Raw genomic sequence first — 19,678 nt, 5'->3', positions numbered from 1 at the left:
CCAGCCATCGAAGAGAGTATCGTCGGCATATTCCAGCCGTCGGAGAGACTATCGTTGGCATATTCCCGCCATGTTTGAGAAGGTATCATAGGCATATTCTAACCATCGGAGACAGTATCGTCGACATATTCCAGCCGTCTGAGAGACTATCGTCGGCATATTCCAGCCATCTGAGAACGCATCTACGGCATAGTCCAGCCACCTACGAGCTAAGTATCCATTAAATTAATTGGATAGTCGTTCATTTGTGAACTTGCCATAAAATACAGGCCTCGCTCAATTGAATAGAATTTCCATTCCAGAAAGAGACAATTTGAGTCTCTTTCCTTTGCATTACTTTTACATCAATTCTTGAGACATTAATATTACGGCTTACAGATTATTAATTATCTATCATTCCTATTCTCGACACTATTATTAGATGTTAATTCTAAAGGCATGTCGATTGAGTTTGAAGCTGTCTCAATTTTAAATCCCTTAGAGCTTTACTGAGTTAACCTTTTATTGCAATCAACTAAGAAGTCATATTACTCTTCTATTGGTAAATTATTCAAGTTTGCTTTCTTATGTACATATTACATGGTGTGTCTAATATTATTCTTATGATTATTATTATTATTATCACTTATATGTGCTTTATAACCTGGATATTATTCTCTTGCGTAATTTATATGACTTTGCGCTTATTATATTATCCATGACTGTTTCATTATTCATATATTATGTTGTGCATTTAATATTCCTATATAATTATTGCCTTATTCATCTGTATGGTTTATCTTAAAATTACTGGTATTGTGTAATGACACGCAACCTTACTATTATTATATTACTAATTATCTTTACGATTCTATACGATACTTATTATTCGTATACTTTGCCATCTTAATTTCATATAAACGACTTAAGTTCTTTCCTTGCATTAATTTTAAAGAGAATATACGTGTTCCTCATACTTAGTTTGGGTTTGAGCGCTTATACTGAATTAATGACATTTGATGATCCTTTATTTGACCTTGACATTGCGATTTGATATTCTTTCACTCTAAATTAGAGCCTTCATATTGACATTCATATGTTAATATTGTGTCATTCAGACTGTATTCCGAAATACGAACTAGTATTCACAACTATGTTTGATATACAATAATTATACTGTTATTATCTATCAGACATCAAGCCTCTATAGGGGAATTAATTTATTTTATTTTGACCAACTCCTTTATTGCCTTTCGCTATCGTAACAGATTTCCATCGTTCCTTTCTTAAACTACAAATCAGAAGTGGGATGCCTCCGCGAACTCGGTCAGAAAGGACAACGAGGAAAAGTCTCGCGTTAAGAAGGCGGAGTTAAGTACAGCGACGAGCTGTCGAGCATCGATCGGTGTGCAACGTACGAGCCGCGCACCGACATTAAATTTATGTGAACCGTACATCGGAAACGGACTTATGTGAATTACGAGACTAATTATGTGTGCCGGATCAACGGGTTAGTGGATCGGCCGGTTTATGAGAACATTACGTTAGGTTACGGGCAGAAGTGAGAAGCAAGCCATCTTGTGCGCGAAAGGACCGGGAACGCAAATTTTCCGCCATCTTGGACCGGACGCGTATAGGCGTTATTCGAGAACTTTCGTACGCTACGAGACAGGGCGCTGCCGTCTGACGCGGACGATATCCAACGACAATCGGTAAGACGGACACTACTTATCGGGTGATAATTCGGGCCTGCGACCGTGTAGTGCGGAAAGACACCTTACGTGATCGATAAGTACGAAATCGATAGTCACGAACAATTAAGTCCTATTTTATGTTTATTTTCGAGCGCGTGTAGTGAGAACCGCCATCATTATGGAGAAAGCAAATAGATTTACGGTAGCTGAACTTAAGGAGATAGCGAAGAAATACAACGTGCCGTCGTACGGACTGAAAAGCGAAATAATTAAGAGATTAATGGAAGCAGATCCAGACGGAACGTGGATGGACGAAAGCGGGCTCGGCTACAGAGACGGTGATGAACGAGAGGACGAACAGCTGGAAGTCGAACGAGAAAAAAACGAACTCCTGCGCCAAGAGCTCGAGTTGGCAAAGAGAGAACGGGATCTCGCACAGCGAGAAGCAACGTTAATGCAACGAGAACTAGAACTGGCGACCAGAGGGAATCCAGCGATTGGACATTACGAGGGCGAATCAGGAGGACAGTTCCAGCAACGGACGGAACCACGAGCGACGCCACAATTACGAGCTGACGTCAAGGGCATCGGAGACTTGCTAGGCGAGTTCGATGGAAATAACCGCCACTTCGAAGAGTGGGAGAAGCAAGTCCGACTCGTTAAAAGATTGTTTGCGGTAGAAGATGCAATTATGAAGATAGTCATTAGCTCGAAACTTAAAGGAAAAGCAGAAAGATGGTTCCGCTCAAAATCGGAACATACCGAAATGACACTCGATGAACTGCTCTCGGCAATGAAGGACGGATTTGACCAGCGGCCGAGCAGGGTGGATCGTCTCAAGAAATTCGAAGCACGAACGTGGCAGACGAACGAGTCCTTCCACAACTATTACCACGAGAAGCTTATTTTAGGCAACCTAGTGCCGATTCAGGAAGACGACCTGGTGGACTTTCTAATCGACGGGATACCAGACTCAACATTACGAAACCAAGCACGAATGCAAAATTTCAACGAGGTGAAGGACCTGTTGAGCGGATTCCGGAAGATCTCCCTCTCGAATCGATCGAAGAAGAACGCATCTCAAGGAGCTGAGAAAACGGCCGAGAATCCGAGTACGAAAACAAGTACTGAAACTAAGCCACAGAAGCCGAAGGTGATCAAAGAAGAGAAGAGCGAAAAACAAATCAAGTGTTACAACTGCAATCAGCCGGGACACGTAGCGAAAGACTGTCAGAAACCCCGGAGGGAACGAGGCTTCTGTTATGTCTGTGGCGAATTCGGACACATGGCGGCAAGCTGTCCGAGTAAGAGCTCGAAGGAAGGAGAGGAAGATCCGCAGGTTTCCAACGTCTACGAGGATCCGGAGGAGGAGGGCAGTGTTGAACACAGAAAGACAGTTACTTACGAACTAGAGGACTCTAGTGTACGGCGAGTATTATGCTTAGATACGCTCCTGGACACGAGTAGCCCCATTAGCTTTATGAAAGAACGTTTTGTTGACAAACGGGCTATTGTTCCATTAGATGCGTCGGATCGCGATTATTTCGGATGCAAGGGTGTAATGTTAACTTTCTTAGGTAAGGTTTACGCGACGGTGACAATAGACAACGATGTTAGAGAGAAACTCCGCATGTACGTAGCACCCGAGAATACGACGTTGACACCAGCATTAATAGGCAGGGATATTTTGCGAAAATTCGGGTTTCAATTAATAGTCCCCACGGCTGACGTTGTCAAACAGGAATTCGCGAATATTCTCATCATCGAAAACAAAGATAGCCGGGCGGATGACTTACAAATAAATCCGACGGTGCCCTACGATGCTAAAAGAGAATTAAAACAAATGTTTCGGGAATTTTACGCAGACGCTCCCAAACCGATAGAGCCTAAAACAAGGTCGGAGTTGAGGTTATGGCTAACGCAGACGGAACCATTTCACAGTACACTACGTAAACTCTCGTGTGACAGGCAGCAGAATATTAGAGTAATACTAGACGGTCTCTTGGAAAAGGGGTATATACGGGACAGCGACTCGGAGTTCGCATCCCCTATTGTACTCACGGAAAAAAAGAACGGAATGCTACGCTTGTGTGTTGACTATCGGGCCCTTAATAAGGTTACCGCTAGGGACAATTACCCGATGCCTCTCATCGAGGACCAATTAACAATTGCGGCAAACAAGAAATATTTTTCATTATTAGATTTAAGGGACGGATTCCACCATGTACGGATGGCGGAAGAGTCAATCAAATATACATCGTTTGTGACTCCATTAGGCCAATATGAGTGGCTGAGGATGCCTTTCGGACTCCGTACTGCACCAGCGGCATTCCAACGCTATATAAATCTCGCGTTAACCGAATTTACCAGGGCGGGCGATATGGCGATCTACATGGACGACATCTTGGTAGCGACCGAGACGCTAGAGCACCACCTGGAGATTTTAAAGCGCGTGTTTAAGACCCTGTCGGAAAACCATTTAGAGTTACGCATCGACAAATGTTATTTCTTGCAGACAGAAATAGAGTATCTCGGATACATGATCTCGGGACAAGGGGTGAGGCCAACGCGACGGGGAGTGGAAGCTATTGAAAAATTCCCTATCCCAAAGAACACACGAGACGTACGCAGCTTCATTGGACTCTGTTCGTATTTCCGGAAATTTATTGAGCATTTCGCGGCTATCGCCAAACCTCTGTATGATTTAACAAAAGCTAACGCGACGTTCAGGTTCGGGAAGTTAGAGTACGAGGCATTTATAACATTAAAATCTAGACTTACGGAAGCTCCAATTTTAGCAATTTACAACCCGAACGACTTAACAGAGTTGCACTGTGATGCCAGTTCGGTAGGTTATGGGGCGATTCTCATGCAGAGAAAATCGGACGGGAAAATGCACCTGGTATTTTATTTTTCCAGGCGAACGACCGATAAAGAAGCAAAGTTGCATAGCTTCGAACTTGAGACACTAGCTATAATCTACGCCCTGGAACGATTCAGGATTTACCTTCAAGGATTAAAGTTTAAGATCTTGACGGATTGTAGCGCAGTCACAATGACCTTGAAGAAACGGGACGTCAATCGTAGAGTCGAGCGGTGGGCAATCGCGTTGTTAGATTTCGATTATGAACTAGAGTATCGGGCGGGTACGCGCATGCGTCATGTAGACGCCCTTAGCCGGACTATTTGCGTAGTGGAAGAAGACCCCATGGAATGGAGTATAACTGTATGTCAGGGACAAGACTCGGAAATCTTGAAAATCCGGGATCAATTGGAGCGAGCGGAAAGCCAATTTTATGAATTAAGAAACGGGCTAGTTTATCGCAAGTATGATAATAAATTATTATTTTACGTACCACAACAAATGGAAAGAAATGTCCTGTATAAATACCACGACGAACTAGGCCATTTAGGGATTGAGAAAACGACTCAGGCAATCCTCGGGAGTTATTTCCCGAAGCTCCGTGAAAAGGTAAATTGTCATATTAAGAATTGCCTAAAGTGTATCACGTTCTCCCCAGTTAGTGGAAGAGCCGAGGGATTGATTCATTCGATACCTAAAGGGGACCTCCCCTTCGGCACTCTGCACGTTAATCATTTAGGACCAATTGACAAGAAACGGCCACTCAAGCCTCCTGGTTACGGTGGACTCTTTTACGAAGTTCGTCAAACTTTACGCAGTCAAAATAACCTCTAGCAAAGAAACGATCAACTGTTTGCGACAGTACTTCGAACATTACTCACGACCGGAGACAATAGTTACGGATAGAGGTAGTTGCTTTACGAGTACTGAATTCGAGAATTTCTTAAAGTATCAAGGGATAAAACACGTTAAGATAGCCACAGGGTCTCCGCAGGCCAACGGCCAGGTCGAGAGAATCAACCGGACTCTGACTCCGATGCTGGCTAAGTTGTCAGATGACGCGACAGGTAATTATTGGTATAAAATCATACCCGATGTCGAATATGCGTTGAACAACTCGGTAAGTAGAATAACGGGCGAAACACCCAGTCGACTGTTATTCGGAGTGAAACAACGAGACAGATCGGTGGATAATTTAGGAGAGCATTTGCGGAATGAGATAGAGCAAGAACGTTGCGATTTAGATGAAATAAGAACGAACGCGTCTGACCGGATTTTAAGATCACAGAAATATAACAAAGAATATGCGGATAGCAAGCGTAAAACGGCATACGATTATTCAGTAGGCGATTTGGTTTCCATTAAGAATTTTGATAACACGCCGGGAGCCGCACGAAAACTCGTACCGGTATTTAAGGGAACGTACAAGATCGCAAAGAAACTAGGCAACGACAGGTACGTAGTGACCGATGTGGATGGGTTTCAGAACACCCTCTGCCCTTACCGAGGGGTCTGGCAGGCCTCTAACTTACGACCATGGCGTCAGCAATAAGGGGAACGCCGCTTGGTTAAAGAGATCGATGTATAATTTAGCTAATAACTAATGTTAATCCATAATTATCATAAGTAAATAGTTGTGCAATCGCTTGTTTTGTTTTTATACTAAGTCCCGCTCAAACTCTCACCCAGTTATGTAAAACATAAATTCGAGAGTGTTGTTCCGTTATCTGGTCGGGACGACAGACGGTCAGAATTGGCCGAATGTAGCAGTGGAGGTTGGTGGCACTGCGAGAGCGGGCGTGAGTGTAGCAGGAGTGTAGCCGGAGAGGAAAAGTGGAAGAGAGAGTAGCTTGGGGCTGAGTAGTAGGATGTACGGTGTGTGTTAACAAGAGGCTGAATAAAGAGAAGTTTTTCAACAAAAAGAGATTTCCATCGTTCCTTTCTTATACTACACAATAGGATATACGTAAACGACATACGTAAAATCCTTGTGCGTTGACCTACGACAACGACTTACGACTACGACTCAGTTGCGACCATCTTTGTGCGCGGACCCACACTCTGTGTCGGCACATTTGATCTTTATGTCCTACTCGGCCATGTTGAAAATTGTGCGTGGCACCAATAAGAGCGAATAATTTTAGGGAACAGGGAAACTGATTGGCGCGCCATATTGAAAATTGTGCAGAATTGTGCAGAACGGTCGCCACTATTTTTAACTGAGCTAATTAAAACTCAGTTAAAAATAGTATCTATTGTTCTTACTTATATACTGTGACAGCGCAGCGTTGAAGAACAGATCGCGTGTGATTGGTGTACACATTCGGGTCGATCAATCCGATTAGTCCCTCGCGAGTGGCTGCGTTCTCCACGTGCACGTCGACTGGTCTCCCCAGTCACCATCTGGCCAGTCATCTTTCAGAACACTCCTCGGTATACTCACTCGATGGAAACTCTCCGTTCACCATACACGATATGATCTGTGAGGTGAACGTTCTAATATTATCGAGAAAGGTTCTCGAAGCGGTTGCGTGTAACGTAATGAAAACGCGTCGTCGATGATAGAACTTCTCGATCAATTCTGCCGTTTTAAGTTAGTTCTTTTTCCTTCGCCGTTTTTAATTAAATAAAATTAATACAGTTTCTGAACAAAAAAACAGGTCCGTACGATCTCTTGGAATTCTAAGAAGGATCGAATGAGAATAACGGGTCCAACGCTTCTTGATACCAGGTTTACATCTCGATTGGATACTTAAGTTTTTTAACAAGTATCCAAAGGGAAAAAGCGGGATATTATTTATTATCTCTTTCACGACCTTTCAATCCAAGTAATTTCGATTTTTAAATTAAATTTAATTTTGTAGATTTGTTCGCGCACCGCGCAAGTAATTGTCGTTCCGAACGGAGCACGTCTCGCGCTTGCTTTCCGAGAAATCTTAATCACGCTCCCCCGAAGCCCGAAGGTGGTTTTTAAATCGAGGGAATCCAGCCGAGGGGAGTCGAGGAGAGCGGATGATCGCGCGTGCGCGACTGTCAGATCGCTGACGCAAGGGAGTACGTCAGCTGTTTTGTTAGACTTTCGCGGCGGATAGACGTGCGTGTGCGTCCGTCGTCGTTGCCGTCATCGTCATCGTCGTCGTCGTCGTCGTTGTCGTTGTCTTCGTCGTCACCGTTGTTGCCGTTGTCGGGAATACTGTTGACTTGGAGGGGCATCTTTCTCTCGCGCAACTTTCGTCGTCGCACGGCAACGGGCTCTCGCGCACCTTTGTTCGCCGTGGTTTGCCGTACGCGCGCGTGAGAAGGACTGCGTGCGCGTTTCCGGGCGATTCTGCGTGCGACGGAGTCGTGCGGACGCGTTCGCGACAATCGCGATTCGCGTGTGCCGTAATCGGACTTGCATCGCGCTCACGTTCGGATATCCCTCTTTCAATTCGGGTGTTTTCCCGATTGATCCCGCGGGACCTTGGCCGTAGGTTTTACGCGTGGGAGACCGTGGCTACCTACCGAATGCGACAGGATCGGGACGTTCTCGCCCGCTCGCAGTGATAGCTATATTGTGATACATCGACGGAGAGAGAGAGGCATAGAGAGAGAGAGAGAGAGAGAGAGAGAGAGAGAGAGAGAAAGCAAAGAGAGAAAGAGGCGCGTAGAGTGAAGACATGGCACAGCCGACGAGCAGCGCGTTACGGGCGCTCGCCCTGGAGTACAAGAGCTTACAGGAGGAGCCCGTCGAAGGCTTCCGCGTCAAGCTGGTCAACGAGGACAACATGTTCGAGTGGGAAGTCGCGATCTTCGGTCCGCCCGACACTCTCTACCAGGGCGGATATTTCAAGGTACCCCGCTGTACCCCTCTGTGTGCTGTTTACGGTGTGCATAGGTGCGCGCGTGTGTATTTACGCGAGTCGTGCCGAGCAACGCCGATATCGATGGTGTTGGCTCCGCGTTTATACTAGTTTATACGCACCTCGTCGGTCCCTTCTTGGTTATGTCGCGCTTGTCTGCGCTTGCCTGCGCTTGTCTACGTCGCGTCCCGTTTCCCACTCCGTCTCCGAGGCCGAGTTTAATCGGTACTCCACGGAGGAGATTTCGTTCACCTCTAAAACGGTCCTCCTTATCCGCGTTATCGTCAAATAAACAAAGGCTCTTTGTACGAGCTGTGCCTTTTAAATATGTCGCATGGCGACTTGATACATATACATATATTATTCCACTTTTTACGATAAAACACGAATAACGCGTACGATACCTTAACTTGGCGCACAGTGTAACTCGACGTTATTGACTACTATCGTTTCGGTTTGCCAGTAAATCCATACGTATACAAGTACGGATTCTATTCTTGGTAGTGTGTTGTGGAATACTTATCGCCGTGTGATATCGCCAACATGCATTTGCAACACATGTTGTATCTATTCCATTTCGCTAATACTGAAAATATCTGATATTGAAAAAGGTAGAAAGTTTATTGTAAATTTAACGTATGATCGATAGATGTAATCGCAAAGATTACTGCGGTTGAATATTGAATTAAAAAATTATTAACGTTTGCACAGCTGAACTGTTTGTATTATTCATCCTTTGCAAACGATGTAATTCGTTAATAATTATTAATATTTCGACTGCTGTGGCTCACAAGACTACTTATCATTAGTTTGTGATTTATTCTTGGAGTCAAGGAAATACATTTATATGTTTGTACCTAATTAAAAAAAAAAATTATTTTCTTTAATTAAAAACGGCAGTCTAAATGCGTAGATTGTTTACGTCTAGACTGCGTTTCTGAAAACACTGTGGCTTATAATTTGCATTCTATTTTCATAAATCAGATATTTACATTTTGTGGTCTACTCTAACAATGAGTTATTTATTTGCTGTTTGGTCTTAAAAAACAAATATTTTTCAAAATAAATTTAGATGATATTGTCACATTGTGGACATCCAAATTTGTAAGACGAGGAAACAACAGTGTTCTGTCAATCGACGTCTATAATTAACTCGATAATGAAACGATTCGAATGATGTGTTTTATCGTCGCCAAATGTTTGCACGTGTGACAATGCGGATTTCGCTTCGCCGCATACAGCTCGAGCACCTTGTTTCCTATCCTTGAGCCAATGTTTATCTCGGAAACTAAAGCATTTTCCTGCCAAGTGAATTCTGACAATCGCACGCGAGTCATTGAGACTACCTTGATGATACCGATTGACGCGACAATGCTAGCTTAGACATCTATTCCCTTTTCTTAGTTGCCGAAGATTGATTATTCTTGCATTAAAGATAGGAAAGATAATAACCAGAATCACAGTTAATCAGATAATAATTTGGCTCTTTTGTTAGATTTGCAATATATATCGACATGTTCTGTCTTTTCTCTTAAAGTCACGTTTAAAGATGTTACGTGAAATGACGGTGAAAAATGTGTGAAATATGAATGCATGCACGAGAAAAAGATCGAAATGATTTTTCACTTCTGACGTCACGAAGCAGCGCGATTGCAGCGAGGAGGAGGCAAAAGGGGCTTTAATGCTCAGCCAGGTTAAACGCCAGACTGTAAAATGAGTTCTGTCATTGCTACGTCGCGGCTACCAAGTTTTTGCATGTCCCGTCCGCTTTCTAAACCACTCTCTGCCTCGTCGCGTCGTGAACGAGTGAACGCCTATTCACGTAACGCGCAACGTATCTTCCCACAACGTAACCGACAATAACGAGCGCGGCGTTTCTTGCAAGCCGTGTACACGATGTACATGTAAATCCCTCTTCGTGGTTATTTCGAAAGACTGCGTCGTCCACCCTGCTCCGCTCGAAGCACTGGATTAATCTATTATCCATTTTACCGTAATCGTGTTAGACCTTAATCGGTGAATGCTCGCGTTGCGCCGTGCTCAGGTAAACAATCGCTTTCATCTTACGCTGCGTTTGAGGTATCTTCGTGAATGAATAACTTTATGTACTATCGTTTCATTGTTTTAGAGGGATACGAAGTTTCTCGCCTTTATTATTTATGGACTTTTTCTGGTTAGTTTGAAATCAATTTTTTCCGTTACGAATATTTTCGTGATCGAACGGCTGATAAATTTAATTGTTTCGGGTTTTAGCTTTATAGATCAATAAGTTTCACATAATGCAAATTTATACAAGCCTTATTTAGCTTGAGATAAATTGCATTTCGCAGAATGCTAAAAAGGTAGCAACGTAACTATAACGGAATATAACGAGGCTTATCAAAGTCGCGAAAGAGCATTGCGTCGTAATACGTATCGATGATACGTTCAACGGAACGCTGAAAGAATTGCGTATGCACATAATCTGATCGGATCACGCCTCCTTCATTCATTTTTAATGATCACTGCCTTTTAAAACGAAGCGGAAAATTTCAATCTGACTTGGATTTATGATTGTGTATTCGAAATGTGCGTATGTTGGCACGCGATACCTAAATATCAATGTCTCTCTCTCTCTCTCTCTCTCTCTCTTGCATTTTAATAGCACATGACGGAGACATCGGGTCTCGTATAGTACTTTTCGGTCGTAACGACGATCCTGGGCGATCTTCTCGCAAGATTACGTTCTACTTATCGAGAGCCTCCCCTGTCCCCTGATCAAAATTTATGCACGGCTCGGTAAAAGGTAGCCGATACGGTTGCCAAGTTACATAAAATGCCATCGAGCATTGTCTCGATTCTATTCCTAGTGCAAGCAGCCAGGCCTTTACCGATCGGCACGGCCGACCAACTTTCACCTAATCTCATTCCGCTTAGATGATCGTGCGCCGGTTCGTCGTCGGTGCACGAAAAATCGATCCGCTATCTGACGAGCTCACGATTTTCGACGCAGCAACTTCGCCATTTCATTTTCCACCAAGTCCGTCTCGATCAGACTTTATCCTTTCACCTCGTGAAGAGATGGCGAGCATCCCGTTTCGCGAGTGCCACAACTTTTCGCGATAGTACAGCTTGGAATCGATAGTCAGTATACCGCGAATCTTTAGAAAGAAGTTGTGCTTGTTGATTTATTCGAATCCACGATTCTAAAAGGATAAATATTTGTTATATCTTACGCACGTTGAAAAAGTTAAAAGTTATTTTTATCTTCTTCTTTCTTCTCGTTCTCGTGAATTATTACGCGAAAAAACTTGATTATTACAAAAGAAAATACGGTAAACTTTTACAAGTTACAAATTACAGACTTTATCCGTATAGAAACGTACATAATTGTATCTGTGAAATTTATAAATTATCGAAAGAATTTATATCATAGTTTCTCTAATACATAAAAATGTTGACAAAAGAGCGATTGATTGAAATCGGATAATTATAATTAGATTTCGAATAAAATATTATTATTGCCTCGTCTCTCTCATTTCATTTTTAAGCTAAGACCAAACGACAGTCTCATTTAGAAAAATGCCTGATCGAATTGATTTGTCGTCAGGCATGACACGATTCGATAGTTTTAAAAGTTATCGCCTAGCTCACGTTACACAACGTCGCGTTACGATGACCACAGTTGCTTATTGTCGAAGTAGGTCGCGAAAATTTGTAGGTCATACGGTGGAGTTGCGACGAAAGACGTCGAGGTGATAGTTCCATTCCGGAGCAATCTGCACAAATCCACACGATTTATAATCTCTCTCTTCTGCAAAAGCGGTTTTTGAGACAAATAACTGTTATGACGTATAAAAATTCTAGTAGGATTTTACTGTAGAAATAGAAAGTTTGTATTAGAGACATAATTCACGGAATATTTCCTGACAATGGCATATAAGATTGCACGCTGATAATTGCAATCAATATTGCGGTACCACATTGGAAAACTTGATACATGCCTGTATTTATTTATTCCGATGGACGTCGATTATCAGTAAATAAGAATTACAGAAAAATTTCATTTTTTATAAAAAAAAATTAATAGTAAAAATTGAACATGTATACGGAAAGGATAGTTTTGTTAAAGTATTTAAAAATTTAGCTGGTTACAGATCTGAAGATAATTTTGTTGGATCATGTAGAACGCTTAAAATGATTGTTAGACTCTTTGTAGCATTGCTCATCATGCTTGAGATTCCTATGTAATTATTTTGATGGTCCAATAAAATTATTTTTACATTTGTCTAAATTTTTAGACACCTTAGCAGATTATTCTTTTCGTGCATTATTAATTGTCACGTTAAGAAGATGGAACCTTTTCAACCATGAGCCAGCAGTTCCGTTGTAGTTGAATAAGCAATTTCGGAAAATTGGCTGTAACAAAAATAGTTAACAACGAGACAATTTGCGAGTACACGTGGAGCAACGTGAATCAGTCCGAGTAGAATTTTCGTGACACTGTAAGCGTGTAGTCGGTAGAAAGTAGGTTAATTCTAGAACGCGGTTATCCCGGAGGACGAGGTGGATATTTGGGCCATGACCAGGTCGCGATCAATATAGCGTCCCCGACGACGAAGCCTGCATCGAACAACCAGACACCCCTTTCGCGCTTTGGAATAGAAATCGATATCGTCGCAAATTCCCTTGGAGATTCCGAACCCGATCGAAATGTCGAATCTTATCGATGTCGAAGCCTGCGCTCCGATTTTACATCTTGTCTCGTTACCTCTCGGCTACGTTCTAAACGGCCATGTTGCTCCACTTTTGTAGCATCGGAGAACTCCGATGTGTTTATTTACAGATCGTCTAGAGTGATTAATTTCTAGAGCGTTAATTTTTCTTTTTATCAATTTGAATAACAATTTTTTTTTTGCATAATGTAAGAAATAAGTTATTGTAGCCATTAGCCAATTTCCAACTTTGTACATCGTTATAAATAACGGATCAGAAAGTTTATGTGTGAAATTGGATCAGGCATGAGCTTAACAGCAAAAAGTTTGCGATAATTTTTCGAGGGCTCGCGTAAACAAGTACTAAAACCGGTACAACTTCGGTGGGTTGACTAATTTTGGTGGTGTACGCACGCGGGAAAATTTCCCACGTTGATCGTGAGAATAGAACCGACGCGACGCGACGGTCTTACTGGCGCAACGCACATTTTTCCGCACGTGCGTAGCGTTGGATATTGAACTCGCTGAAATTATAACGGTTTTCAATCCACCTCGATATACATATAGATACGTAAGCGTAGACTACGCGTGGGCGTCTCGGCGACCCGAAGCCGAGTCGAATGTCGAGAATATACTTTGACGAGGCTTAATTCGTTATGTTACAGGCACACATGAAATTCCCACCGGATTATCCGTACAGTCCACCGAGCATTCGTTTCATGACAAAAGTTTGGCATCCGAATGTATATGAGGTGAGTGAATATATACGAGAATTATCGATCCCCCGCGTAGGTACGCTCTCTCTGCCCGTTTCGACCCTTTCCTCTCATACGTGTGTACGTGCGTATCCTCCCTTGCGTCCCTTTTCCGTTCATCCATCCCCCTCTCTCACCCTGCTCTCGCCGCGCTCTCACCGCCTCTCTTTATCTTCCACCCTCCGCCGCCATAGCTTTTACAACCATCAGCTTTTACATCGTCACTTTCAGCGCTTGTGAAACCACCCGGGCCGTCCAAACCCCGGGCCTTCGTTACCATCGAGACGCAACGGGCGAACGGATGGGAAAGGGGGAGAAAAAAAACACACACACACAGAAAGTAAAAACGGCCAACTCGAAAAAATTGCACGTTACGTAGTAGTTCTCGCTAGAGGTTGCATTCATATTGACGTATCACCGCCACCACATTCTTGGAACGTGTCCGGTCATACTATATTTATCGCAAGCCACACGTCGTCGTTACGTTCGACGTTTGTAAAACTCTGAGATTCCTGTTCTTCCGCCGTATCCGTCGACATTGCGAATTTGCGCGACGATTAGCGGGAAAACGAGTTCAGCCGACGAGACAAGTTGGCACACTGCTGATAATACGCGACGTTTTTATGAGGACTGATCGTCGTGTTGTTTGCCACTTTAAAAGGTCGAAAGCACGACCGTTTCCTGTCTGTTACGCCAAAGTACTGCATTTAAACTTCGCTCTCGCATTCGTTCGTTATAACATCATCGTCCGCGCGAAATAAAACATCGATTAAAATGAGGTTTATTAAAATAACTTTTCGAGATCACACACACCCGCGTTCTTATGGAAGTATCACACGTAGCTAACTTGCTCTGGTGCGCGCGAGCAATAGTACAGCAAGTACAGGTATATAAAATATTAAGATTAGTAGAATATTTCGCGCGGACCGTATCATTCGGACCGTATCGTTTGAGATGGAAGTATTCAGCGGGGATTGGGAATGCATTTCCGCGTTCTTCTTACATATTGCGGTGGTATCGTTTGCGTTTGTACAAAAGTATCGCATTCCCACACCGCTTATCGACCTCGGTCGCCGCATCTCTTGCTCGCTGCGTTCGTCGTATATGACCCTTCGGCGGCTAGCGAAGCGAAGTCAATGACCGTCGAAAGCCCGCGTGGACATCCATGTCCACTCGCCCGTCGTTGATAGGGATGGTAACGACGAGAACGTGTTATGAGTAACGAGGCAAACACGAATACTTTTTTTTTTTTTTAAAGGTCTGGGCTGTCGAAGAGAGGATATTAAAGTTTGTGAATTGTGTAGACTAGTTACTCTCACAGTTACTCTCTTGCTTGCAAACTGGACACGTTTGTAGAGTATAGTATGAAATTAACTGTAAAATAACATAGTTTACACGGAGAAAATTTTATATTAAGTTTTAATACAATTTTAAATTACACTTTACTATGTCTTGTATTTCCGATGGACCGTCACAACATGATTCCGACATCATTTTTACTATGGTAATACTAATTTTTGTCACATAAATAAAGTAATTATTTTGTTAAACCAGTGTTTAAGCCGTATTCTAACATGAAAACTAAATTTTTACTATGGTACGCAAACAAAATTTGCTAGGTATATATTTTTTACTTATCTTTACAATACTAACTTTTATTCAACAAGTTTTGATTTTGTAATAAAAAATTTTTACTATGAAAAAGTGTAAAAATTACGTTGCATTATTGTTTTTAAAAAAATAACTACAGCATTGAAACTTATAATTTACATGATAGTCGTCCGCAGCTACTACCACATTATAATAATTTTAAATATAAAATTTTCTCCGTGTATGTGTGTGTGTAGTATGGAGAAACACGAATACGAATATAAAATTAAATATTTTAAATCCGGTATTTTAAATCGTCGTTTACTTCCTATCTCAATTCGAATATCCAAAATAGTTGACCTGTTTGCTAATCGATTGATAAGCCGAACAACTTATCTTTATGTAACCGTAATTATGTATATTGTATTTTTTACAAATACGGTATTTCTCTTTTCTATCATACATCTAACGCTAAATGTCCATTTTATTTGTATTCCAGTACATTTAAATTCCAAATATATAGCAAAATCTTGTTACTCTGTATACGTCGTCTTTATTTTTTTCCATAACGCGTGATCATAGCGAAGCCACTAACTGTAAAGTGAAAATCAACGATCTCTATATCCAGCGAGGTAGACCGTAAAAGTAGTAACTCTCGGTTATACAAAGGAGATTAATCATACGCGAAGAGTCGACTTATCTCGCTTTTTCTTCACCGCGTGAAATTTTATTTCGATGATAATCTGCGCATTGCGCAAATTCTCGAGAAAACGGCACTTACTTCAATATGTAGAGGTCTTTCGCAATCGAAGCAGACCGTCGTAGAAGGTTTACTCGATATATACCGCATGGCTTAACACGTATACGGTTCGCTCTTCTCAAGCCCAACTTTCCCCGTCGTGAAATTCATATTATTCGTACGCGTGTGTATCTTGTACGTTACTCGAATCTTCCCTTTCTTTCTTTTTCGTCGGCACGCAAATCCAGTAATGTGTGCAGTAAATACGGTAGACATTTTACATACGTAAAGAATAAGAGGCAGCGGCATTGTTTTATTTAGCTTCGTGTATATAAAATATATGCAGAGTGCTTTTGTAATAAGCCACTGAAAATACCTGCTATTTCTAGTCTAGAGTCAATTTCATTGTTTTTTTTCCACGCTTTTTCTTTGCATTTTGTTTGCGTGTAGCTCTCGATATATAGATCTCAAGTGCCAATCACTTCCACCGGTAACACTTTGCGCGATTCTGCGTCGTGTACTCGTCGGCTTATACAAATGCATGCACAGATACAGCGATGCTATCACCGTCGGAGCGGTCGTGTCAAGTGCCGGGCGTTTACTCGCGAGAAGCTCGCCTTCGCCTTCGTGGCTTATTACGAGGTGTTCGAGCTACGGTGAAACCACGGTGCGCCTTGTCCTACTTGCCGAACGTCTTCACAGGAGAGACGAAAGATAGAAGCGATTCTTGTGAGAAAACGTCTGCAGCGAGTTTTCTACGATTTTCATAATGCTTGACACGCGTTTGTAGGACGGCCCCCAAGACCTATGTTTTTTTTTTACTTGCTATACGTAGCCTTACTAGACTTCTCGTATATTGATAGTTTTGTTCGACTCCGATAACGTATAATTTTGGTTTAAAAAAAGTCATATCTCTTCTCCGAATATGGTATAGAATGACGGTGACCTCGGCGACTTCTTTTCACGTATCGTAAAGGTACATCCGGAGGTCTCGTCCTTCGAGCAACGATGTCTTCTCAGGGACGAGAAACGCGGAACCAGAAGCACCGAGGTCGCTGTGTGTTTGGCGAAAGGACAACAGAATGAACGCGAACGCCGCATACACAAATTCTTACACATTCACGGGCTCTTTTTGTTTAAATAACAATAAATATATTTAAAAATGGCATATAAAAATGTATATATGGACTATCTTTTTAAGTTGACGCGAGCATCTTTGGGCTCATCTTAGTCTTTTAACGATAAATTATTCAGCATTTATGTAAGCGAATAAATACAAAAATACAATTTGCGTATACTTCCGAAAATAACATACGTAAATTTCATTGCGCAAAACAAAGTGATATAAGGTCTGTTCTTTGTGATTACTAATGTACACTTATTAGCACTTATTGTTTACACTTAAAACGAAATATACATATTTGAAGTTTGGTGAAAGCGAAGGTAAAAAATTTTAATGCAGTCCAATGCAACGACAAAGAACAATCTTATTATATTAATCGAATAAGAAGGTGAAGAATTAAATGTTAGGAGAATTAGTATAAAAGGCTTATTTCTTTCTTTGTATAGAACGGTGATCTGTGCATATCAATTCTGCATCCACCCGTAGATGATCCACAGAGCGGTGAGTTGCCTTGTGAGAGGTGGAATCCGACTCAAAACGTCAGGTGGGTGCACAGTGCTGCAAGGTCCGAAAAAAAAGGAACAAGTGGAAATTGTCTGTGATTTAACAATAATTCTCAAAATTGAACATTTGGAGAAACACATCGAAAGAAATTTCTGTTAGAATTATTAATCGATTGTGTCTCTCATCTCAGGACTATCTTGCTGTCAGTGATCTCGTTGCTGAACGAGCCCAACACGTATAGTCCAGCCAACGTTGACGCATCCGTAATGTATAGACGTTGGCGCGATTCCAAAGGAAGAGACAAAGAATATGAAAATATTATAAGGTAAGATATCCTTAATAATGCCGTTGCGTGACATCATCACGCGATTGCAAGAAACTTTGCGCATTTTCGTTGGAATTGTACCGCTACCGGATCCATAGCGTGCTAAAAACTATGACAACTGTGCGAAACAGATAACTGCGGAAACGAGAATGTCGGTACAACGTAAATATATATATTTTAACGCTAGAGCGACTATGTAAACTTATCTGGGAAAACTAATTCTTCTTCTAATTATATACGAAAATGAAAACTGTAAACTGTTTTTTTTAACAATTATATTAATTTATTTGTTATTAAGAAGATATTGTTTAGAAATAATAATAATTTAGAAATAACATTTATACTATAAATAATAATTATTACATTGGATTTCACGCTAAAGTCGATTAATTGCTCTCTAAAACTTTGATATCTACGAATAAAATATTTGTTAGAAAATTCTATATCTTCTAGCAAGCCGCAAAAAGATATTTAAAAAACAAGAAATTCTCAAGGAAATTTTAGATATATTTTAAAAATATATTTAATTTTTCATTTGATAGGCGGAAGATTGGTCACAACCAAGGTAGGTATTTTCTCAATATATATCTCGTTTATGTTTTTTTGTTTAGGAAACAAGCTCAAGCTGCCAAGATGGAAGCCGAAAAGGAAGGTATTGTCGTGCCTGTAACTCTGGAGGATTATTGCATAAAGACTCGAGCGAGGCCGGCCGAACAACAACTAGATATGACGGACTTCTACGATGACGAGTACGAGTTGGATGATGATGAGGATGAGCAGTTGAGCGCGACCGATTACGAAGATGGTGATGATAGTGGTAATGGGGAATCGTGATCCATTTCTTAAATGATAATAAAAACCCGCGAATCGCTAATTATTATATATCAGTTCTGTATAGATTAATAAATTAACGAGCTTCTAAACCGGACGATCTCTGTTTTTCCTTCTGGATATCAAAGTTTAAATAAGTATTTTTTTTAATCGAAAATTAATAAAATACTCTAAGAAAAATTTAAATAAGATTACGAATATGTCTCTCTTAAGCCATCGTCAATCATTGTCATTTATGTTTTTTTTTTAAACAAATCTATATGTATAGCCTATTCAAACTTTATATATAAACAAAAATGTTTATGATTTCTAAAAGTTCTATTGTTGAATAAGATATTCTATTTAACGGTGGTTTATGAAAGATAATATTCTTCAACTCTCGCATTACCAAAGTATTTGTTGGACAGCGAAAACCGTATCATTATGTAATAAAAATTTTTATTTTATTATGGCGTGTATTTAAAAAATTTCATTATTCACGTTGTGCATATATAATATATTGAATATACATGTTAAGCTATATTTGTTATATGTATTACACAAATGCGCGGTATAGGTATTACACAAATATTTAATATAATATTTAATATAATACTTTATAGAAACTCATTATGAAACGTGTAAAAAATTAATGGAATTAATTAAGAATGACACCAGTTTTCGCTGGGCGAGAGTTAATAGAAAGATTGGAATGTTAATAGCTGTATGAAGTTATGGAGAATTCCGTGTTTACAAGCTC

At 41.1% G+C, this 19,678-nt stretch overlaps 1 protein-coding gene across 1 annotated transcript; it reads left to right on the top strand.

Moving 5' to 3' along the window:
* Positions 1–7,411: 7,411 nt before the first annotated feature.
* Positions 7,412–19,370, top strand: LOC108769787 (ubiquitin-conjugating enzyme E2 R2). Its single transcript, XM_018520979.1, has 5 exons — positions 7,412–8,369; positions 13,738–13,824; positions 17,726–17,823; positions 17,974–18,108; positions 18,720–19,370. The coding sequence occupies exons 1-5, from the start codon at positions 8,196–8,198 to the stop codon at positions 18,940–18,942; spliced, it is 717 nt and encodes a 238-aa protein (XP_018376481.1). The 5' UTR covers positions 7,412–8,195; the 3' UTR covers positions 18,943–19,370.
* The last annotated feature ends 308 nt before the right edge of the window (positions 19,371–19,678 follow it).

This window comes from Trachymyrmex cornetzi, unplaced genomic scaffold (genome assembly GCF_001594075.2).
Source record: "Trachymyrmex cornetzi isolate Tcor2-1 unplaced genomic scaffold, Tcor1.1 scaffold949, whole genome shotgun sequence".
Taxonomy (NCBI): domain Eukaryota; kingdom Metazoa; phylum Arthropoda; class Insecta; order Hymenoptera; family Formicidae; genus Trachymyrmex; species Trachymyrmex cornetzi.
This window is presented reverse-complemented; position numbering and strand designations above follow the sequence as displayed.